Source organism: Cylas formicarius, unplaced genomic scaffold (assembly GCF_029955315.1).
Source record: "Cylas formicarius isolate icCylForm1 unplaced genomic scaffold, icCylForm1.1 PGA_scaffold_4__25_contigs__length_36172078, whole genome shotgun sequence".
In the NCBI taxonomy this organism is placed as follows: Eukaryota; Metazoa; Arthropoda; class Insecta; order Coleoptera; family Brentidae; genus Cylas; species Cylas formicarius.
This window is the reverse complement of record NW_026844334.1, coordinates 25981420-25999189: the sequence shown is the minus strand read 5'-3', so window position 1 is coordinate 25999189 and position 17770 is coordinate 25981420. Positions and strand designations below refer to the sequence as shown.

The 17770-nt window shown below is 35.3% G+C and overlaps 1 protein-coding gene across 2 annotated transcripts in view; it reads right to left on the bottom strand.

The window, feature by feature from the left end:
• The window catches only part of LOC132700405 (ras-related and estrogen-regulated growth inhibitor-like), a 234082-nt gene that overhangs the window by 115284 nt on the left and 101028 nt on the right, over positions 1-17770 (bottom strand). For both annotated transcript variants that reach the window (XM_060667706.1, XM_060667705.1), the window contains exon 2: positions 4338-4394. In XM_060667706.1, coding sequence (XP_060523689.1) covers positions 4338-4394 — 57 coding nt within the window. The remainder of the gene's footprint in view (positions 1-4337; positions 4395-17770) is intronic.

The following is a 17770-nucleotide window of genomic DNA, read 5'->3' as shown; positions in this document are numbered from 1 at the left end:
AGTTTCGTTTTGTACGAAACTGTGCGGGATTAATAATAATATACGTCGGCGCTTTTAGCTTTAAGTGGTCGATATTTATGTTTCGGGTTCGGTGTTATTTGTTATGGATTGTTTATTTTTGTCATAAAAACAACGAAACAACATTTTTCCTATTTACTCACTAAAATCAAACTTTCGTCTGACTGTTAACAAAACACGAGATATGTTGCCCATTAAATTAAAGCCCCAGCCTAGCCCCAGTAAAATGCAGTCGTAAGCGTGATTAGTGCATAACCTACAAAAAGCGCCATACACTGGACGATTCGTTCCACCTAAGTCAGATTTACATGCACATTAGTGCACTTAAAAATTCAGTTTTATGTTGCAGAATTGGAACAATGAACATTGTGAATATATGGTTAACACATTTTCGACATAGGGTTCACCTTTTTTTGTGAAACGAAAGATCGCCAAAATGGAATATCTCTAATCACTTTTAAGATGCACGGTCTTTTTTTTTTTAATTTCTATCGTGCATCTTTTCTAATTACTTTTTTGCTTTCTCATTTATATCCAAATTTATGGCAAAGAAACTGTTCCTTATGGGATTTTTTTGGGTAGCATCCATTCTCAGTTTAAGTGAAGGTGGTGAGGAATGTCACACCGGGTAAGAGAACATACTGTGGTAGGCTGGAAGGTTGCTCCTGGAATGAGGCAGGCGAGGCTTATGATAAATGGATCCGCCCTCCCCTGGACCAGGGAGCTGCTTGGACTGTCCAGAAGGGAGTGTAGAGCCTTAATAGGGGCCTACACAGGACATTCCAGGCTTAGGAGACATCTTTGTTTGCTAGGCATTGGAGACCACCCGGAGTGCGGGTGGTGCATGGAAGGGAAGGAGACCCCGCATCATCTGCTCACCGAGTGCCCTGCTTTGACATGGGCGAGATTTGGAATCTTCGGAACGGCTCTGATCGATCCCGACTGAGTGCACGGTATTAGGAGGGGCGGCATTCTGGACGCCCTCTAGCGCGGTCTGGGGGCACAACGGGCCCATTTGGTGGTCTAAGTGCTTGGACGCCCGCGGGGGGCGGCACCCCTTAAATACCATTACCAATACTAATGGGCCAAGGTAAAAAGTTATTGGACAACACTCAATGATTTTAACAGAATACACAGTATATTATTATTATATTATTTTTTATGTGATAAAGAATTCTGCGTGATTTTAAAAGATATTTAATAATAGAGAGTTATTTGCTTCTTAAAGATGTCAATTGATATATTTTTAAATTAATAGGTAGTAACTAATAGTAAAATAAAGTAATATTAAAAACTTGGCAGACTTTGCCTATTTTTGAACAGTTGAAATTTTGGGACTTATTCTCTTAAGCTACCTATTTTGAATTGATATAGTGGGTAGAAATCGTAGGCTAGAAAGAAAATGGTGCATAGTACAGGTTAATAGGTAATGACTAGAGGGTTATAGCCTTTTCATTTCATTATTTTTATATTGTGTTCTAAAAATAGGAAAAAAAAGAAAAAATAATAATAAGGTATATTCGACCTTCCGTACGAATTAATAAATTATGTAAGTATACAGAATATTATATGTAGACATCTTTGGCAATGTAATAACTCTGGTTGGTTGAGAAAGCTACACAAAAGTATCCATTCGATTATTGCATTCTCAATAATATCAAATTCAGAGTGCCATTTATAATTAAAAAAATATAACCTAAAATCATAAAAAAATGGATTTAGTTGTATTTGACAATTTAAATTTTGAGATTAACACAGAATGTCGTATTTTGAATATCATATTGTTTAATAGATGCCTCATCAGATGATGACCGTAGTTTCCGGAACTGAACAAACGCAATCTGCAAAGACCTCATAAAAATAAACGAAATAACTGAATAATTCACATTAGCCATAAACAAGATCTCAGATTTTTTGTCCCAAATAATATCAATAGAACAGCCCTTGAAATAACATAAAATCAATTTAAATCCTTAAACCGTTCATATTTTTCAACCTAGAATGCATCACGTTTATCATTCGTAGTTTCATAAAAGGCATCCTGGTGCTTTTGACGAGTCATCCTTGTATTTCTCAGATAATACAAATCTGTGGTACGAGTAAGTAGGTGAGATTTAATTTTCCCACTAGTTATCGAAGGCACAGATCAGCCGGCGACAAACAAGGAATTCAATTATTGCTAGAAATGGAGAAATTCGTCTATGTCATCCGAATTGCCAGAAGCGTCCTCTTTAAATTACAATATATAATCTGCAAAAGAAGCAACATTTTACAATAACTTTCACGCTCGCCTTCATATTTTATCGTCTTATCTGGACAAGATAGAGGGCGAAATTTGTTAGTTTTGGTTAGCTGTCAATATAGCTAATTAAGAATGTAAAATGTTTTTCTAAAATAAAATGCTATGTTTACAAGTGCCAATAATATATGTCTTTCGTTATATTTAAGAAAGCTTGTACTTAATACTTAACAAAATCAATAATACTCACGACAATATTGATTTATTTTAATTCTTCGTAAATAAACCAATGCTTTATCGTTATTTAGTTTACTTTTAATGTGCATGCTCAAAAATAACCATAGAAAAGGGATCTGAATTGTCCGCAAAGCTATCTTATAAAAAGATATTGCTAACTCCCTCTGGGTGTACTAAAAGTATCTAGAGAACTAGAGAACTTGTGAACTATATATTTAAAAAATGTTCTCACTGATAAAGTTATAATAAAGTTATATATCAAGTTATAAGTTGATTTTAGTTTTTTTTTTTACCAGAAACTATTCATCTGACCCAAAAAATAAACATGCTATTTGGAAGATAATATGATATGCTTTAGTATGAGTTTAAATTTGTCAAGAGTGCTAATCTTTTATATGCATAGTTACGGTTAAACAAATGAAACATGTTCATGCAGTAGCTATAATGTGATAGACTTAAATTAATTGCCTTTTCAAATGGAATTTTCACATTATTTGTTTTAAACCATTTGGATAGCGTTTAATTGTGTAAGCTAGATGCATGTTACGCCGCAAAAAGCCGCTCAAGTTATTGCTTTAAACGAAAGTGAAGTTCGCTAGCGAGCTATTGCCGAGAACTGGATATTACACGCGCAGCAGTTCGAAGATTGTGCGACCGGTATGAGGAGACTGGATTCTTTACTAGGCGGCCCTCTGCAACAGGCAGAACGCGAATTACAACGCCTCGTGATGACCGCTTTATTGTGTCAACACTAATAAGAATTCGTCAACTTTATGCAGTTCAAGTGCAACAACAGTTTCATAGAATTCGACGAGTGGCTATTAGTCAGTGGACAGTGAGAAGAAGACTCAGCTAATCGACAAGCACGCATACGCATAAGCACGGTAGATACCGACGAAAAAGTGTACCGAAGAACAGGCGAGCGATTTGCAGAAGGCTGCAATGAAGAGCGGAGCCCTTATGGAGCTGGTTCCAGCATGATATGTGATGCAATTCCTATGGACGCACGAACCGACCCTGTTTTCATCCGTAGAGGCGGGCGTCGTCCAGGGGCAGGAGATTTAACAGGTGCTAGGTACATCGAGAATATTTTATCAGATCGTGTGTTACCACACCGCAAGGATCGTGAAAGATTACATTACAGAAGTCGGTTTTTGAGTTGGGGAGTGGCCAGTATGCAGTACCGACTTTAATCAGATCGAACATTTCTGGGATGAGCTAAAACGGAGAATACGAGCTGGACTTCATACCACAACCTCGATCCCAGAGCTTATTGTTGCAGTAGAGGAAGAGTGGCTTAACATTCCACAAGAAACAATAGCGAACTTGATTAGATCTATAACTAATCGAGTAAGAGATGTTATTAGGGCAAGAGAGGGTCATACCCATTATTAAAAAATAAGTGTTGAACTGCTAATTGTCAATAACCTAAAAACTCGTGCAGATATTTCATTATGCTAAACCTAAAAATCAAAAATAAATTTTAATCAATTTATACTCGTATAAAGCATATTAAATTGTCTTTCAGAGAGCATGTGAGCATCAGAGCAATATGTGTCGATTTCTATGCACGCAAGTTTAGAACACACCATGCAGATTATTCAACTGAATTATAAAAATTTAATTTCATTTAAAAATAATCATAAACTTGATCTACAAATAAGTAAATTTGTTTTCACAAAAGAAGCTAGAAAAAAAGACAGGTACGTCCAAGGATATCCTAATTTGATAGTTTAATTCCAAAAATTCCTCGGTCACGTACAGGGTGTTTATAAGCCAAAACAGCATTTATAGCATTAATATGAAACTAAAAAACATAGTTTCTCGAGCAATGCGTACTTACCACTAGTTGAACTGTATTCGCCTATGTACCTCTTGGTTAAATATCTGACGGTAACAGCTGAAACAAAACAGAAATTGAAGCGTAATGAAAATAGCACAAAATAGCAATAAATAAGCAAAAAACTGTTTTGAATTCTGCAGCGCATTGGAAAATTACAATTTGGTATGTTATTGTTAATACCATAAGAAATTTTGTGAACATATCTCAAGCTAAAATTTCTCCCAGGCTTTTTATTCTTCTCACTAAATGACTTAGCATTTTTCTTTGAAAATCATGGTAATCAATAGTTAGATTAACGCGCAATGTTTAAGTTCAGTCAAAATATGCTGCTTAGTAGCAAATGTTAAAGAAAACTCGAATTAATAGGACCATGAGTAAAGAAATTCTTCTTCTTTGGAATTAAATTGCCTTCGAAAAAGGTGTTTTTGAATCATTGAAGTTGAAGTGTTTGTATAAAGTATTACAGTGGCCTGTGGAAGTTTCTTTGAAAAATTGTTTTTGAATCCATAACAGTCACGGGGTGTTCATGAAATGGCAATTAATTTACATACAACACCGGTGAGTTTCAATCAAAAATTGAGAAAGTTGTTTTGTTTAATGCGTTTAATGCATTGATTACTAAAAAACTTTTATGTCGGTTAGAAACATAACGGGAAAGCGGCGAAATTCTTTGCTGGTGACAAAAATACTTCATGAAACGTAGATTAATGAAGGTTATATAGTACCAAAAATATGACAAGACACAGATATAACAACTGTTCGCCAAGCTTTCATGGAAAACCTGTCGTCAACCGGTACCAAGGTGCCACAGGACGTTAAGAGGGAACACATATTCCGGTTGATTCAGTAGTAGTTATGAATTCCAACTTCAATATGGAAAAAACAAGAATTTAATAGCTGGTTAACCACCAAACATACTGAATTTGCAGATAATTTCACAAAGAAGGAACTATTACTTATAACAAATTTACTCCATTTTATGAAATAAGTCAGGGAAGGTATGGCCGAAAAACATAGTATAACTATACTGCCCACACCGTCATATGATTACGAACTAAATCCTGTGGAACTTATATGGAAATGAAAGGATTTATAGCAGGACACAACACGACATTCAAATGAAGGATCTTAGGCTACGTTTGGTCAAGCCATTGGGGAAGTGACACCAGAGAGGACTGACTACTTGATCGATATGTCCATCGACCAGTTAATTACAACGTCAAGAGGAGATGACAGTTCCTTATATGGACAACAAATTAAAGTGTTTCTTAGCCAACGTTTCGCTTAATACGTTTATATTTCTTCAGGACCTCAGCCAAAAGTTGTGTAGAGGTCAACTTGTTTAATAAAAAAATAAGAGTACCTAATACAATGAATAACATTTTATCCTATTTACTTGTATCCTATCGGGACGCCGTTGAGATATCATTTTCAATGCTTTTGAATAAATTACAATAAGGAACACTCCGGAAAAAGAAAGAATGACAAGCAATAAAAGTGGCTTATGTATTCGTTGGGCGATTCTGTAGACTTCAGACTTCAAAATTCAAACGCCAGTCTCCATTATGATATACAATTAAGGATAACTATTATTGTGAAATATTTGTTTGAATGCCCTTAACTATATAGATAAAATTTCGATCCATTGTTGTCCATTCGCGTGGATATCGCGAGTTGATCATCTTACATTTGTCAATATACTTGCCAGTGTTTGCTCACGCTCGCTTGTTTATTTTTCCTGTTTTTTAAGTCAGTTCGTGTTTCCACATAAAACGATATATAATAAGGTTACCCTATGAGAAAGCTTCGACGTTTTGTGTTTATAAAGTAAATTTCCGTTGCATAACAATACCATTATAGCAATATTCTCCGGGTCCCATTGTCAATAGACGATATATCATTTTAGTTATTGTTGTTTACGTCATTCGGCGTACTTTCTCTCCAAAAATCTACGCACGGCGAAGACTAGATTTGCGTCCCTGTTAGATGAATCAGATAAAGAAAAAAACAGTTCATTCAACCGTTAAAGCGGCTACTGTTTACGAATTATGTCATGGCGCATTAAGCTCGGAAGAAAGTCAATTTTAGAGTTATTTTTAAAGCGGCTGTCACCGTGAAGGTCATTCGTTTGCCCTGTTCATTTATTTAAAGAGATGCATCTCGAGCAATCAGTGTTGCGTGAATGCGTCTTTTTTTGCCGCCGAGTTTTCTCTTAAAGAATGTCGACTTTTAATTAGTTTTAAAGTTTCTTTCGATCGCATTAAAACTAGCTTTGATTGCATTTGGATATTGTTGTTTATCAGACTTCAATGACATTAAATTTAAAGATAACTCGACAAAAAGTCTAGAAACTTGTAACCAACACAAACAATTAATTAGTATCAGACTTTACATTTGGTTAGAATAATGTAAAATAAAGTGCTTTCGCAAACTTTTATCTCCACTGTATGTGACGAGATAAAATCGTCTTTTGATGTCGAATTTCTTTCCCCTCAACACTGACAATAGTATGGTGAAAGCTAATGCTCCATTCCTTTCCATATGTTATAGATTACCATCTTAACTTAACTTAAATGATCCAGAATAAGATTATATTTAACTGTATAGACGAATAACTAACTAATAGTTAAATATATTGTGATTAAATATTTCTAATTAAGTAAATTACGGTCCTCAACAAAAATTTCGCTATTTTTCATATTTTTCATTAAAATTTTCAAGCAAATCACAACTCTAAATCGACCAAATATCCTTCATTCACCTTCTGATATGTTTGTAAATTCGTGAATGGGTGAAAGAAAACTTATTTTTTATAAAACTTTTGGATTCCTCCTGCGTCGGTTTTTGTTGAGTCAAACTTGCTAACGTGTCGCCAATCATCCTGTTGGCTGCTTCAGAGCTTGACTGAAACTGTCTCGCACTTTATTCGGTACCTGCTTATATATTGTTTGAGTGGGAGCGAGCTAAATGAGGTGCATAAACACAGTATCCGATGACTGATTCCCAATTGGTGACAGGTAAAGACCTGAGTCGCGGTTAAAATTGTTAGGTTGCTGATAGATTTCTATTGACGCTCGGATTTTTCGTTGGTAGAAGAATTGATTGCATGCAAGAATTTTAGTTTTGTCGAATAAAATTTTATGTCCGGTTTCGTAATTGTGTTCGGCAACTGCTGATGAGTTTATTTGTCTTAGTCTTAAGGCTCCTTCATGTTCTTTGAGCCTAGTTGACATTTTATTTCCGGTCTCTCAAATGTATTCTTTGCCGCATATGCATGGAATGCTGTTAACTCCTGACATCTCAATTGAAATTTTGTCTTTTACGAATCGAAGTTGTTGAGAGAATTTTGGACAAGTGGTAAATCTGGTTTCGACGTTATATTTCTTTAGAATTTTTAATATGTGGTCAGTGATGTTTTCAACGTAAGTAAGGCAACAGTGGCAATTGTGGGATTGCTTTCGGCTTCACCAATACGGGAGTCAGTCCTCCGAGACGGTCTTTATGCCCCCCTCAAACAATATATAAGCAGATACAGAGTAAAATGCGTTTCAGTCAAGCTCTGAAGAAGCCAACAGTCATGATTGGCGAAACGTTTGCAAGTTCGAGTCAACAAAAACCGACGCAGGAGGAATCCAGAAGTTTTATAAAAAGTATTACATTAGCTTGTGGAAGTTTCTTTGGAAAAGAATACTTCCATACCTTTTAATTATTTTAATTAGACAAGTACAAGACGAGTACTTAATTAATGAATTTTGGCATGCTATAATTTTTCTACGACAACTAGTTTTAGAGTGACGTTTGACGTAAGCATCAGAACTGTTAAATATCAAAATATCAGTGGCTAAGATTTACCGAAAACATTCAATGGCTCACAACATGTGACTAAAGCAACTTGTGCAAACCTGATCGGTTAAAATTCATTTAATTTCATAAAAAATTGACACCACTTTTTCCCGCTCCACAGTGTCAAAGAAAGTGTGGGAGGATGAGCAAACAGAGAATTTTTATTCATGATTTCTACGAAATTGAAATGAAGTACTTTTTTGATGTTGGATATAATGTATTTGCTTCATTTGTGCTCCTTTAGATACAAAATTGGGATAAAATTCTTTATTATTATCCTTCCTGTTTATGAAGCACAGACCGTTTTAATTAGTAGTGGGTCATTACTCCTCTAAACGTGTCCCAGCCACTTCATTTTAATTTAATATATTGTGCTATGCTTACAGGTACAAATAAATAAATCGAAGCAAAATTTTACATATTACTAAATGTAGGTCTAATTGTTTGCAAGAAATTTCTGAGGAGTCATCAATAACTAGGGCATTCTCTAATTCTGATGCAAAAAACAATACTATTGGTATAATAAAATACTCTGTTATAAATTTTTTAAATGAAGATTGATACAAAAATCTTTCTCCAAACAAACATATCGCCAAAACAGTAAAAATATTACAAAAATACATGTATAAACTGCAACAGAATAAGACAGCAATAAAAAAGTCATACATTGTTAAATCGCTGCTGGAACTTTTTACGTCCGACTTGCAAATTTACAACAGTTAAATAATTACGCGGGTACGCGGCGATTCAATCTTGAAGAACTCTAATGAATTCACAGTTTTCCCAATCAAACGCCGAAGTTCCACATAAGAACCACCAACGGACGGCACCAATAAAACGAAACCAAACAAATGGCACGCCATTCTTCAAGATCAGCCGAGATTAGCAATAAGCCCGATCATACATCCAGATTGTCGTCCATCACGGAGCGGCGAACGGCCGATAAGCGCATAACACGTGTTTGCGGCGTTCATGACTCGCAATGTCATCATTCCGCGATAAAGATCGCCGACTTCTATTGCTTTCACTATTTGGTTCTGTCTCGCTGGCCTTTTAATTCTTTCGTACCGCATATCCGTCCGATATAATGACGCTCGCCAAGATTTTAACCACTGACGCTAATCATTGTCAAGATACGTCACTGGCGTGCAACACTTTCTGTCGCTGACTTGCGATCTGAAGAAAATACAAAATAATAAAATAAATATTCCTTAATTGACGCAATCAACGGTGGAAATTGCGAGTTGATAAGCAAAATTTAGAAATTTTCAGGACAAATGACCAAAAACTAGTAGAAATGTGCAGGGGCCTGATTTTCGAGACAAGTTCCAGAAAAGGGATTTTCAAGTTTACATAACAGTAATTATGACTCAAAGTCATAATTAGTGTTTTCGCAAAATTTCCACGCAGAGTAGAACATATTCTGATTTACAGAATTAAAACGTCGGTGATTTAGAAGTGAAAAATGTGAATATAAGTGTGACAAGAAGTTTCTCGACGTGTTGCACACTATACTTTTTCTCCTAATGTTGGCTGTTTTTTGGGTGCCCTTCTTAAAACAAGTAGGGTGTGACGTATGTCCCTGAAAATTGACATTCTTGACTAAAATCCAGAATGTCGGAAGTGACGCGACCATGGGTAGCTAAGCTGACGCCTTGAAGCGATAATTTCCGATAGAAAAGAGTTCTTTTCTAATATCTTCCATTATAAAATCATATTCAGCGAACAGTAATACTAAAGTTTTTCAAAGCCTCAAGAGAGAGACGAAAAAATATTGCCAGCCCTATTGCATGGATGAAGGAAGCTATGTCGGATTACTATCAACATTTTCTAACCAACTGATTAAGTGAGGGGAAAATTCGCTAAAACTCAAAACGCTCGGACCTGTTAATGTTTCATTTGTCAAAATTGAGAAAATGTACTTCCTACTTTAAAATACCCAGCGCGCAACGTATGACTTGAAGATGCTGACTTGATTAAACATTGTCGCCAACCACCTCGGTGGTTTTCGGTACTTTAGTCACAAGTTTGAGAGAGATAAAAACATCGAACTTTCGTGTTTATAACTTGTTTCTATCACACACAAGGGGACTTTGTAGATGAGGCGCAAAAATATAAGATAAACATTTACACATACTCATTGATATTGTCGCGAGCAACTTCAGGGGTTTCCGGTACTTGAGTCACAGTTTTCTCACACACTTGTGTATTGTGCCGTTTGATGGTCGCGTCATACTTCAGTGAATACATTCGTGTTGTTTTGCAAAAATGTCGTAGAAAACTAAAAACGACTCATAAGTAGTGTGCGTCTATTAAACTTGTAGCTGACAAAGCTGCGGCAGCGTCATCAATAATTTTTTTAATGACGATATTTGGCTTGCCATACATAATTTAAAAGTACTTATTTTACACAGCATAGTAAATTTGGAAGCGATTCTGTGAGGCCGTTTTTAAATGATCACTCATCAAATTTTATATAGGCAACCAAAAGTTAAATCCACAAAGTTGTTTCATGGATGCACATGCCGCCTGATATAACTGCGATATATATAATTACCGCTAGCAACGAGTCTGATCCAGAGAGGTCAAAGGTTTTGGCTAGACAACAAAGTACGCCAATGCGAACGGCCATAAATTAATTCACTTTTAAACAATTTATTGCTGTCGAAACAATTAGGCTTTGGCTATCCATTCGATGTGTTATATTTTATTCACTCTGCGTCTTAATTTGTCACGAGAAGTAAAAGTTGTTGCGCAGAGTAATAATTTTCTTTGTGTCCCGGTAAAAGTAGAGCGCAAATACTAACGGTATTTCTTAGGCGCCCCGTATTTTTTTGACAACTAACTCCATTAAGATACGATACATGGTGGCAACGAATTAATTAAACGCATCCGAAAACGCTTTCTAAGGAAGCGGTTTATATTTTAGAAATAAAAAGGCTCTTGACTAGCTAGTATGTAGCATATGCTAGAATATTTATATTGGAAGCAGAAGTAGCCATTTACTAGCTGCAAGGACTTTCAAGTATCATAGTATTCTAATTTAGTTGCATTTAAGGAGTCTGTGTGAAGAACTAGCTAATGTTAAAATTTGGAAGTAGGCAGTAATACACTTTATTTTAAAGACAAATAGTTATGTGTTTTTCTCTCTCGCCTAGTATTTCCATAATCCTATCTTTTCTCTTCACCCCTAAATCATGCAATCGACTTTCTTTACTTCATATTTTCATTTTTAACATACTCGAGAATAATTTCAGGTATCTACCGTACTAGGTATCCACTCCCATGTCTTTTTCTATCGGTTCTCCATTCATCCACTCCTGCACATCCTCTGAATTGTTCTCCACACTTGCATATCCATACTTTCATACCATTCTATTTTACTTGTATCTCCTCCCAAATTTACGTTTCTTTAAGTTGTTGAGATATATTATACGCACGGTATATAACAAATTTAAAGCCAGAAACTTCCATTTGGATTGTGGGGCTCTTTATAGTTAGAATTCTTCATGATTAAACTATGTCAATGATACCAAATGGCCAGGTGAGTCACAACCAAATCACATGTTTTACGAAATGTCTAAGACAATGAACAGAGAAACACAAACGACGTCTAATGTGCTGATCGCGAATCCATTGGATTGAAGTGGTTAACAAATACGTGTATTAGGGTCAAATAAAGCGGAGAATTGCACTGGCTCCAAAGGTTGTAACCAAGTTAAGTATGATCTGGAGAAATACGGCCATCACCAAAAACACTAAGCTAAGATTGCTGAATTAAAATGTGTTCCCAATTTCTACTTATGGAGCAGAAACCTGGACACTGATACGCATGTTCCCCGAGAATTAAATACTTAACTAAATCTGTCCTAACGGAAAAACCGAACTTTTGTAATATACATCGGTCATATTTCCAGACACACTCACTGCAGTTACTAATAGTCGAGGGAAAGCAGTAGGGGAAAGTCATGCGCAAGGTCACCGAAAAGATCGGTGGATCAAACCAAAGATGTGATCAACCAATGCTTTTATCAAACTGTAAATATATGTAAATATGAACGGAACAGAGTGGCACAATACTGTGGATGTACTACAAGAGCATCATAGTCATCAATCCGTTTTCAGTTAAATGGACCAGAAAGAGAATTGTGGTGGAATTCTGTGGAATTCCAGTGTAATTAGATTTACGAGGAATTACGGTTTACCCCTCGTATTTCATACCCGGTATACGGCCGATAAATCTAAAAACACCCTACACAACCTTATAGATTCTAAGGCATCTTACATCCAGAGTGCACTATTATGGTGCTTCGGCTGCCTGGAACCTTGTGTATACGCTTTTGTGCAACCTACAATTTGCTGAATTCAATTCAGACATTCTGTATTCAATAGAGGCGTTTACGATGGTAATAAACAATAAAATTTAATAAAGTCATAAACAATCAATTTTATTATTTTAATGGCCGAAAAGCATGGTCGAAGACAATAAAGGTTAATGTGCCAGACGCCGTGGATGCGAGAAAATCACTTTATAACTGAACCGAATACACAGTGGCCTGTTTCCGTACCTCGACGAACGAAAGGCACTCCCAATTTTTCTTCTTTACGAAAAACGAAATTCCTCGCAACGGCTGACACGTGGGAGTTGGTGAAATGCTTTTGTTTTTGTCACAATGAACGTCGCCTTATACATTCTCGGTCGGAACCATCTCAAAAGTGAAACTCGCGAGTAAAGTTAATGGATGTTGATCGGAATGATAACGCCAAAATTGAATTGACTCCGGTTTAATTATAAGTACAGCGCGAGCCAATAATACGCTCGGTAGAGCCGGAGGCGATAAAGCGCTTTACGTCGTACTTTTTAATCATCGGATCATCGAATTCGAGATTTAAAAAAATAGTGGGCACACAAGCGACTGGTTGGATCACAATCACTAATAGTTGTAAGTGAAAAAGAAACAAGACTTAAAAACAAAAAATGGACCTATTGCATTCTCTAATGAAAAACCAAAATAAAAAAAAAATGTCAGACATAATTATAATCAAACTTTATTTAATCAACTAACTTAATAATTATTACAATAAACAAAAAAAACTAGATGTTTTACGTTACCACCATGCGCTTCGATACGTTTTGTCATTCGTTTAATGAACGATTATCTTATTTTTTAAAATGAGTTTTTGATTTTGAACTCATTAGCAGGATCCTGAATTTTATGTCAAAGTTTAATGACCAAATGATTTAATATATCGGCAAAAACAACGTTGCGGTCATTCAAGAAGCGGACTTCTGCGAATCTATTTATGGACAAAGTTTAAATGAAGATAATTTCTTTCAATTAGCCCAAAATAAGATGGTGCTCTGTCAAACAAAGGTATCATGTCATTTCTTATAGCCAAACGTAACTCATCCATCAAATCTATGAAGTCGATTTATTTATTTATTCCTGTCCACACGATTATCTTGAATTCGCGCTGAAAAACTTAAAACTACCAATATGGGTAAAAGTAGTCTTGTCAATAAATAACATTTTGGTAACGAAATTATTTACTAGTTTCGAACAAAGGTATACAAATTTATTTTTGCTTGCAGATCAGGAGGCAGCAAATTCTGAACTGGTATGAAACGATACGGATAAAGACTTTCTCGTTTTATTGATCTAAATACTGATGCAAAACTGCTCTAGTAGCAGCACTTAACTGACGAATGCTTATTGGCTAATGAGATATTTCTTGACGTTCTCCACTGTGCGTTTTTTGAAGAAAAGATTTTGAAGCACCCAAACGGTGATAAATGTTACGAAAAATCTTCCTGTCTGGATAGTATCATTTAATATCATCAAATTTATAGTTTTGGTTAGATCAAACATTGGGATGGAACAGAGACAGAAGACATTAGGGAGATGGAACAAGACACGTAAAAGAAAAAAAATTACCAGTAACAAATTGTTAAGCTTTTTACCTCAAACCGGTCTAAGCACACCCATGTGTATGTGTGGTTGCCTACTCTCAAAAATGTAATAAATAGGTTTGTCTTACTATTTACAAATCTGGATTCCTCCAGCGTCGGTGTTGATCAATAGAACTTGCTGACGTTTCGCCAATCATCCTGTTGGCGAAGATTTGTAAATAGTTATACAGTGGCCTATGAAAGTTTTTTGAAGAATTAGGTTTGTCTTGTTTTAAACACTGGAATAAGTGTAGAACTGACTCAGACTTCTTTGGATTCTTCAAAAACCAATCCGCCTGCAATATGTACTGTGTGATCCCCTACAATGTTGCACCTTAATATTTTTATTATTATTATTATTATCTAAAGGTATGGTTATATAGATAGTGAAAAATACTTTCCTTTATGTATAAACAAAATGAATAAAAAATATAAATATTTTATGTTTTTTAACCCTAACTTCAACACCTATTACAAATCAAGCTTAGGGTAGAGAGGTGTCCAAGTACGTTACAATTTCAACCAATTATTTTTTTTCCTTAAACTTTAACACTTTGTAGCTCAAAAATGTGAAGGTTTACGATTAACCTTGTTTCTTGAAATGACACAAGATTCCCACCCCTAAGTATCATCGCTAAATCGATAAACAACCTGTAACACCATAACAATCACTCAACTAACTAAACGAAGTAAAAACCCAAATTTCAAAAATCGAAAAAGTCGACAATTGCCATCCCATTATGATTTGTTACAGACTCCCTGCAAAGATAGTGGTTGATAAATTTTAATGCGATGGGCTACACAGGTACAATATTTTACGTAAACGGCAATAAAACTTTTTTTACGTGGGAAGACAATGCCGTATTAGGCAAATGAATTGTTGTCGTTCGAAGGAAGTAGTCGGTCAACTTATTCTTAACGACTCAATCGAAAAAATGGCTGACATGTTAAATAACCAGAAGATATTGCATTCTTGTGTCGCTCTGTCTTTATTTAGAATTAATTAAAGTGAGATCGTCAGTAAACTGTTCATATTGTTGTGATTGTTCAGTTAAAAGAAGACCTCTAAATTCTTGAAAGTCTGCCGACAAGATCTAAATGTGCTACCATTATAGTTTTTTGAATTCTTATATCACTTTTGCGTTTTCCTTCTCACAAATGAACTACTTTGAATGAAAGTTACGTGTACGACTGATCCTTAAATTTGTTTTTATTTATATACAAATATAGGAAACTTTTTTGGCAGAGTAAATAACCTGAGCCAGAATTATAGGGCAGTCAAATGTCATACAAATTAAAAACCAAAAAACTAAATTATTTTAAAATAAGCCATAGAAAACAAAAATATTAAAATAGATAATATGTCCCCAACCAGACAAACGGGAAGTATATGTTTTTAAGTAAAATAATAAAAATAATAAAATATACATATTACTAAAACCAAAAACTCAAATTTATAACATTCTTTAGATTAGTCATTTTTAGCATTATTGTGTATATGCACAATGCTGGCGAAAATCGTAATACAATGGAATTCTAGGCGGAATGAAAAATATTATCTATAGCACTGTCAAGCCTTGTTCGGACAGGTCAAAATGATAAAAAGTGAAGTGGTAGTCAAGCAAGTCAAGCAACTTGAAACCCTACCAATCTGTTCGTCAATAAATAAAATGCTAGAAGGGGAGTTGATGGAGGTCTCGAACTAAAAATTCGTACAAGAGTACGTTTCACTCCCGGTTATTTTTCATGTCTGAAGATTTACTGATGCATTTAAATTTTGCACGTTTTAGGAAGAAAGACTGGTGACACATTCGAGAGACGAATTTCTGGGCGAAAGAAGAAGAAGAAAAGCTGAATTTGGATTCCTCGATTCCTGGATCTCTTCGCAATAATTTTAATTTGTTTTTTCCTTTTAATTAAGATTTGTTGGGAATCTTTGTAGCAGCTATGTCTTGTGCAAGACCCAATGAAGGGCCAAATTATCGGCATAGAAACTGAAAAGATTTCAGTGTTAATGTTGGCCCCTTTCAACAATCCCAAATTGTTTTGGTCACTTTGTCAACTGACAAATATTGTTAAAAACAGTGCGACAGCCAGCTTGTTGGAACTATTTCCACCGAAATTCCTCACATTAATATTATTTTATTAATATCATATTAATATTTTTGTAGCTTTATTGAACAAATTATTGAATCACTTGTACTCAATTTTGTAAATTGCAAGTGAGGTAAAAATCGAACTAAAACAAAATAATTTTGAATATTTCTAGTAAATCATTGGAAACTTTTTCTGCAATAATCCCACTAACACAACAAATATTATTATGTTTCATTTGGCACTGAAATTTGTATTTTTTCGTTTTTTATTTTGGAAAAATAACATAATTAGCAACCGAAAATGTTAGCAACAACTAATCAAAAATTTTCTGAATCAGCTGTTATTGCCCTGCATTTAAAACATATTTATAACTTTTACAGAATTGACATATTTTTGAATTAGTGAACTTTTCCAACCTGTAAGGTACGTTCACAATAGGCCCCGCTGTATGTAAATCAATTACTCTATATATTTAAAATTAACTAGCGGAGCGTTTTTGGACGCAGGTCGATGTAACTAAAGGAAATATTTTGCCTTGGGAGAATATTAAAAACACAAAAACAATATGTTTAGATAAAAACCGGTAACATCACTTTTCGATTACTAATTGCAAAAACATCTTAAGCCACTATTTGTTTAGAATTGAAATCTTTTTCTCAGATCAGATCTTTTCGTGCTAGATGGAGTCGTGCTAGATTTTAGACACAGTTTCACAACCGCCTACGCGCGTGGGTGCTCCATATTCGCTTTCTACTAAATCGTAATGGCGTTATATTAATAACTTTAATTTATATGTAGATGGCATTTTAGATACAACTCGTCAGTTATCCTGTCCTTTGCGGTTAAAACTAATGAAATGCCCATAGATAAAACCTTTTTTGACCCAGATTAAGCAACGTCTCGCGTTTTGATAAGAAATTCATGTCCGCTCTGGGAGAAACCAACCCGCATTGAACAAACCGCTGGGAACGTAATAAATCTATAAACAGTTTGTTCAGGAACGCCGACGGGCATGTATACCATACGAATTTATTTAGGGAAGGTTTCGCACAATTTACACCTTCGACATTACGGTAATAAGCGAACACGGATATTTTCTGATTCGATGCGCACTAAATAATCCAAAACAGAAGTGCAACTTCTCTCATTGAAAAACAAAAGTTTGGTTATATCAGTTTCGTTTACTTTCTAATTCTTTATCTATCCCACAATCGCAGCAGGTTGCTGAACACTCCTTTAGCTTCTTTTCGTTTGAACACTGCCTGATCAGGATCGCACTTAGCATAAAACCAGTACCTACTTACGACGCAACTGTATAAGAAGAACCTTATTAAATCAACACGCCGTTTAAATCACGGGGATCGGGTCCGACCCTGCATACGATCCACGATCTGACCAACAACCCAACGCAGAAAAAGCAGACATTTTCCTCCAGGCATCTCAACTGATTTATGATTTTTCACTTTTGTTATCGTTCACAATGGATTTCCCTATTTTCATTTTTCTTTGGCATCCGAGAGTGTGTTTTCTAGATTTTTTTCAG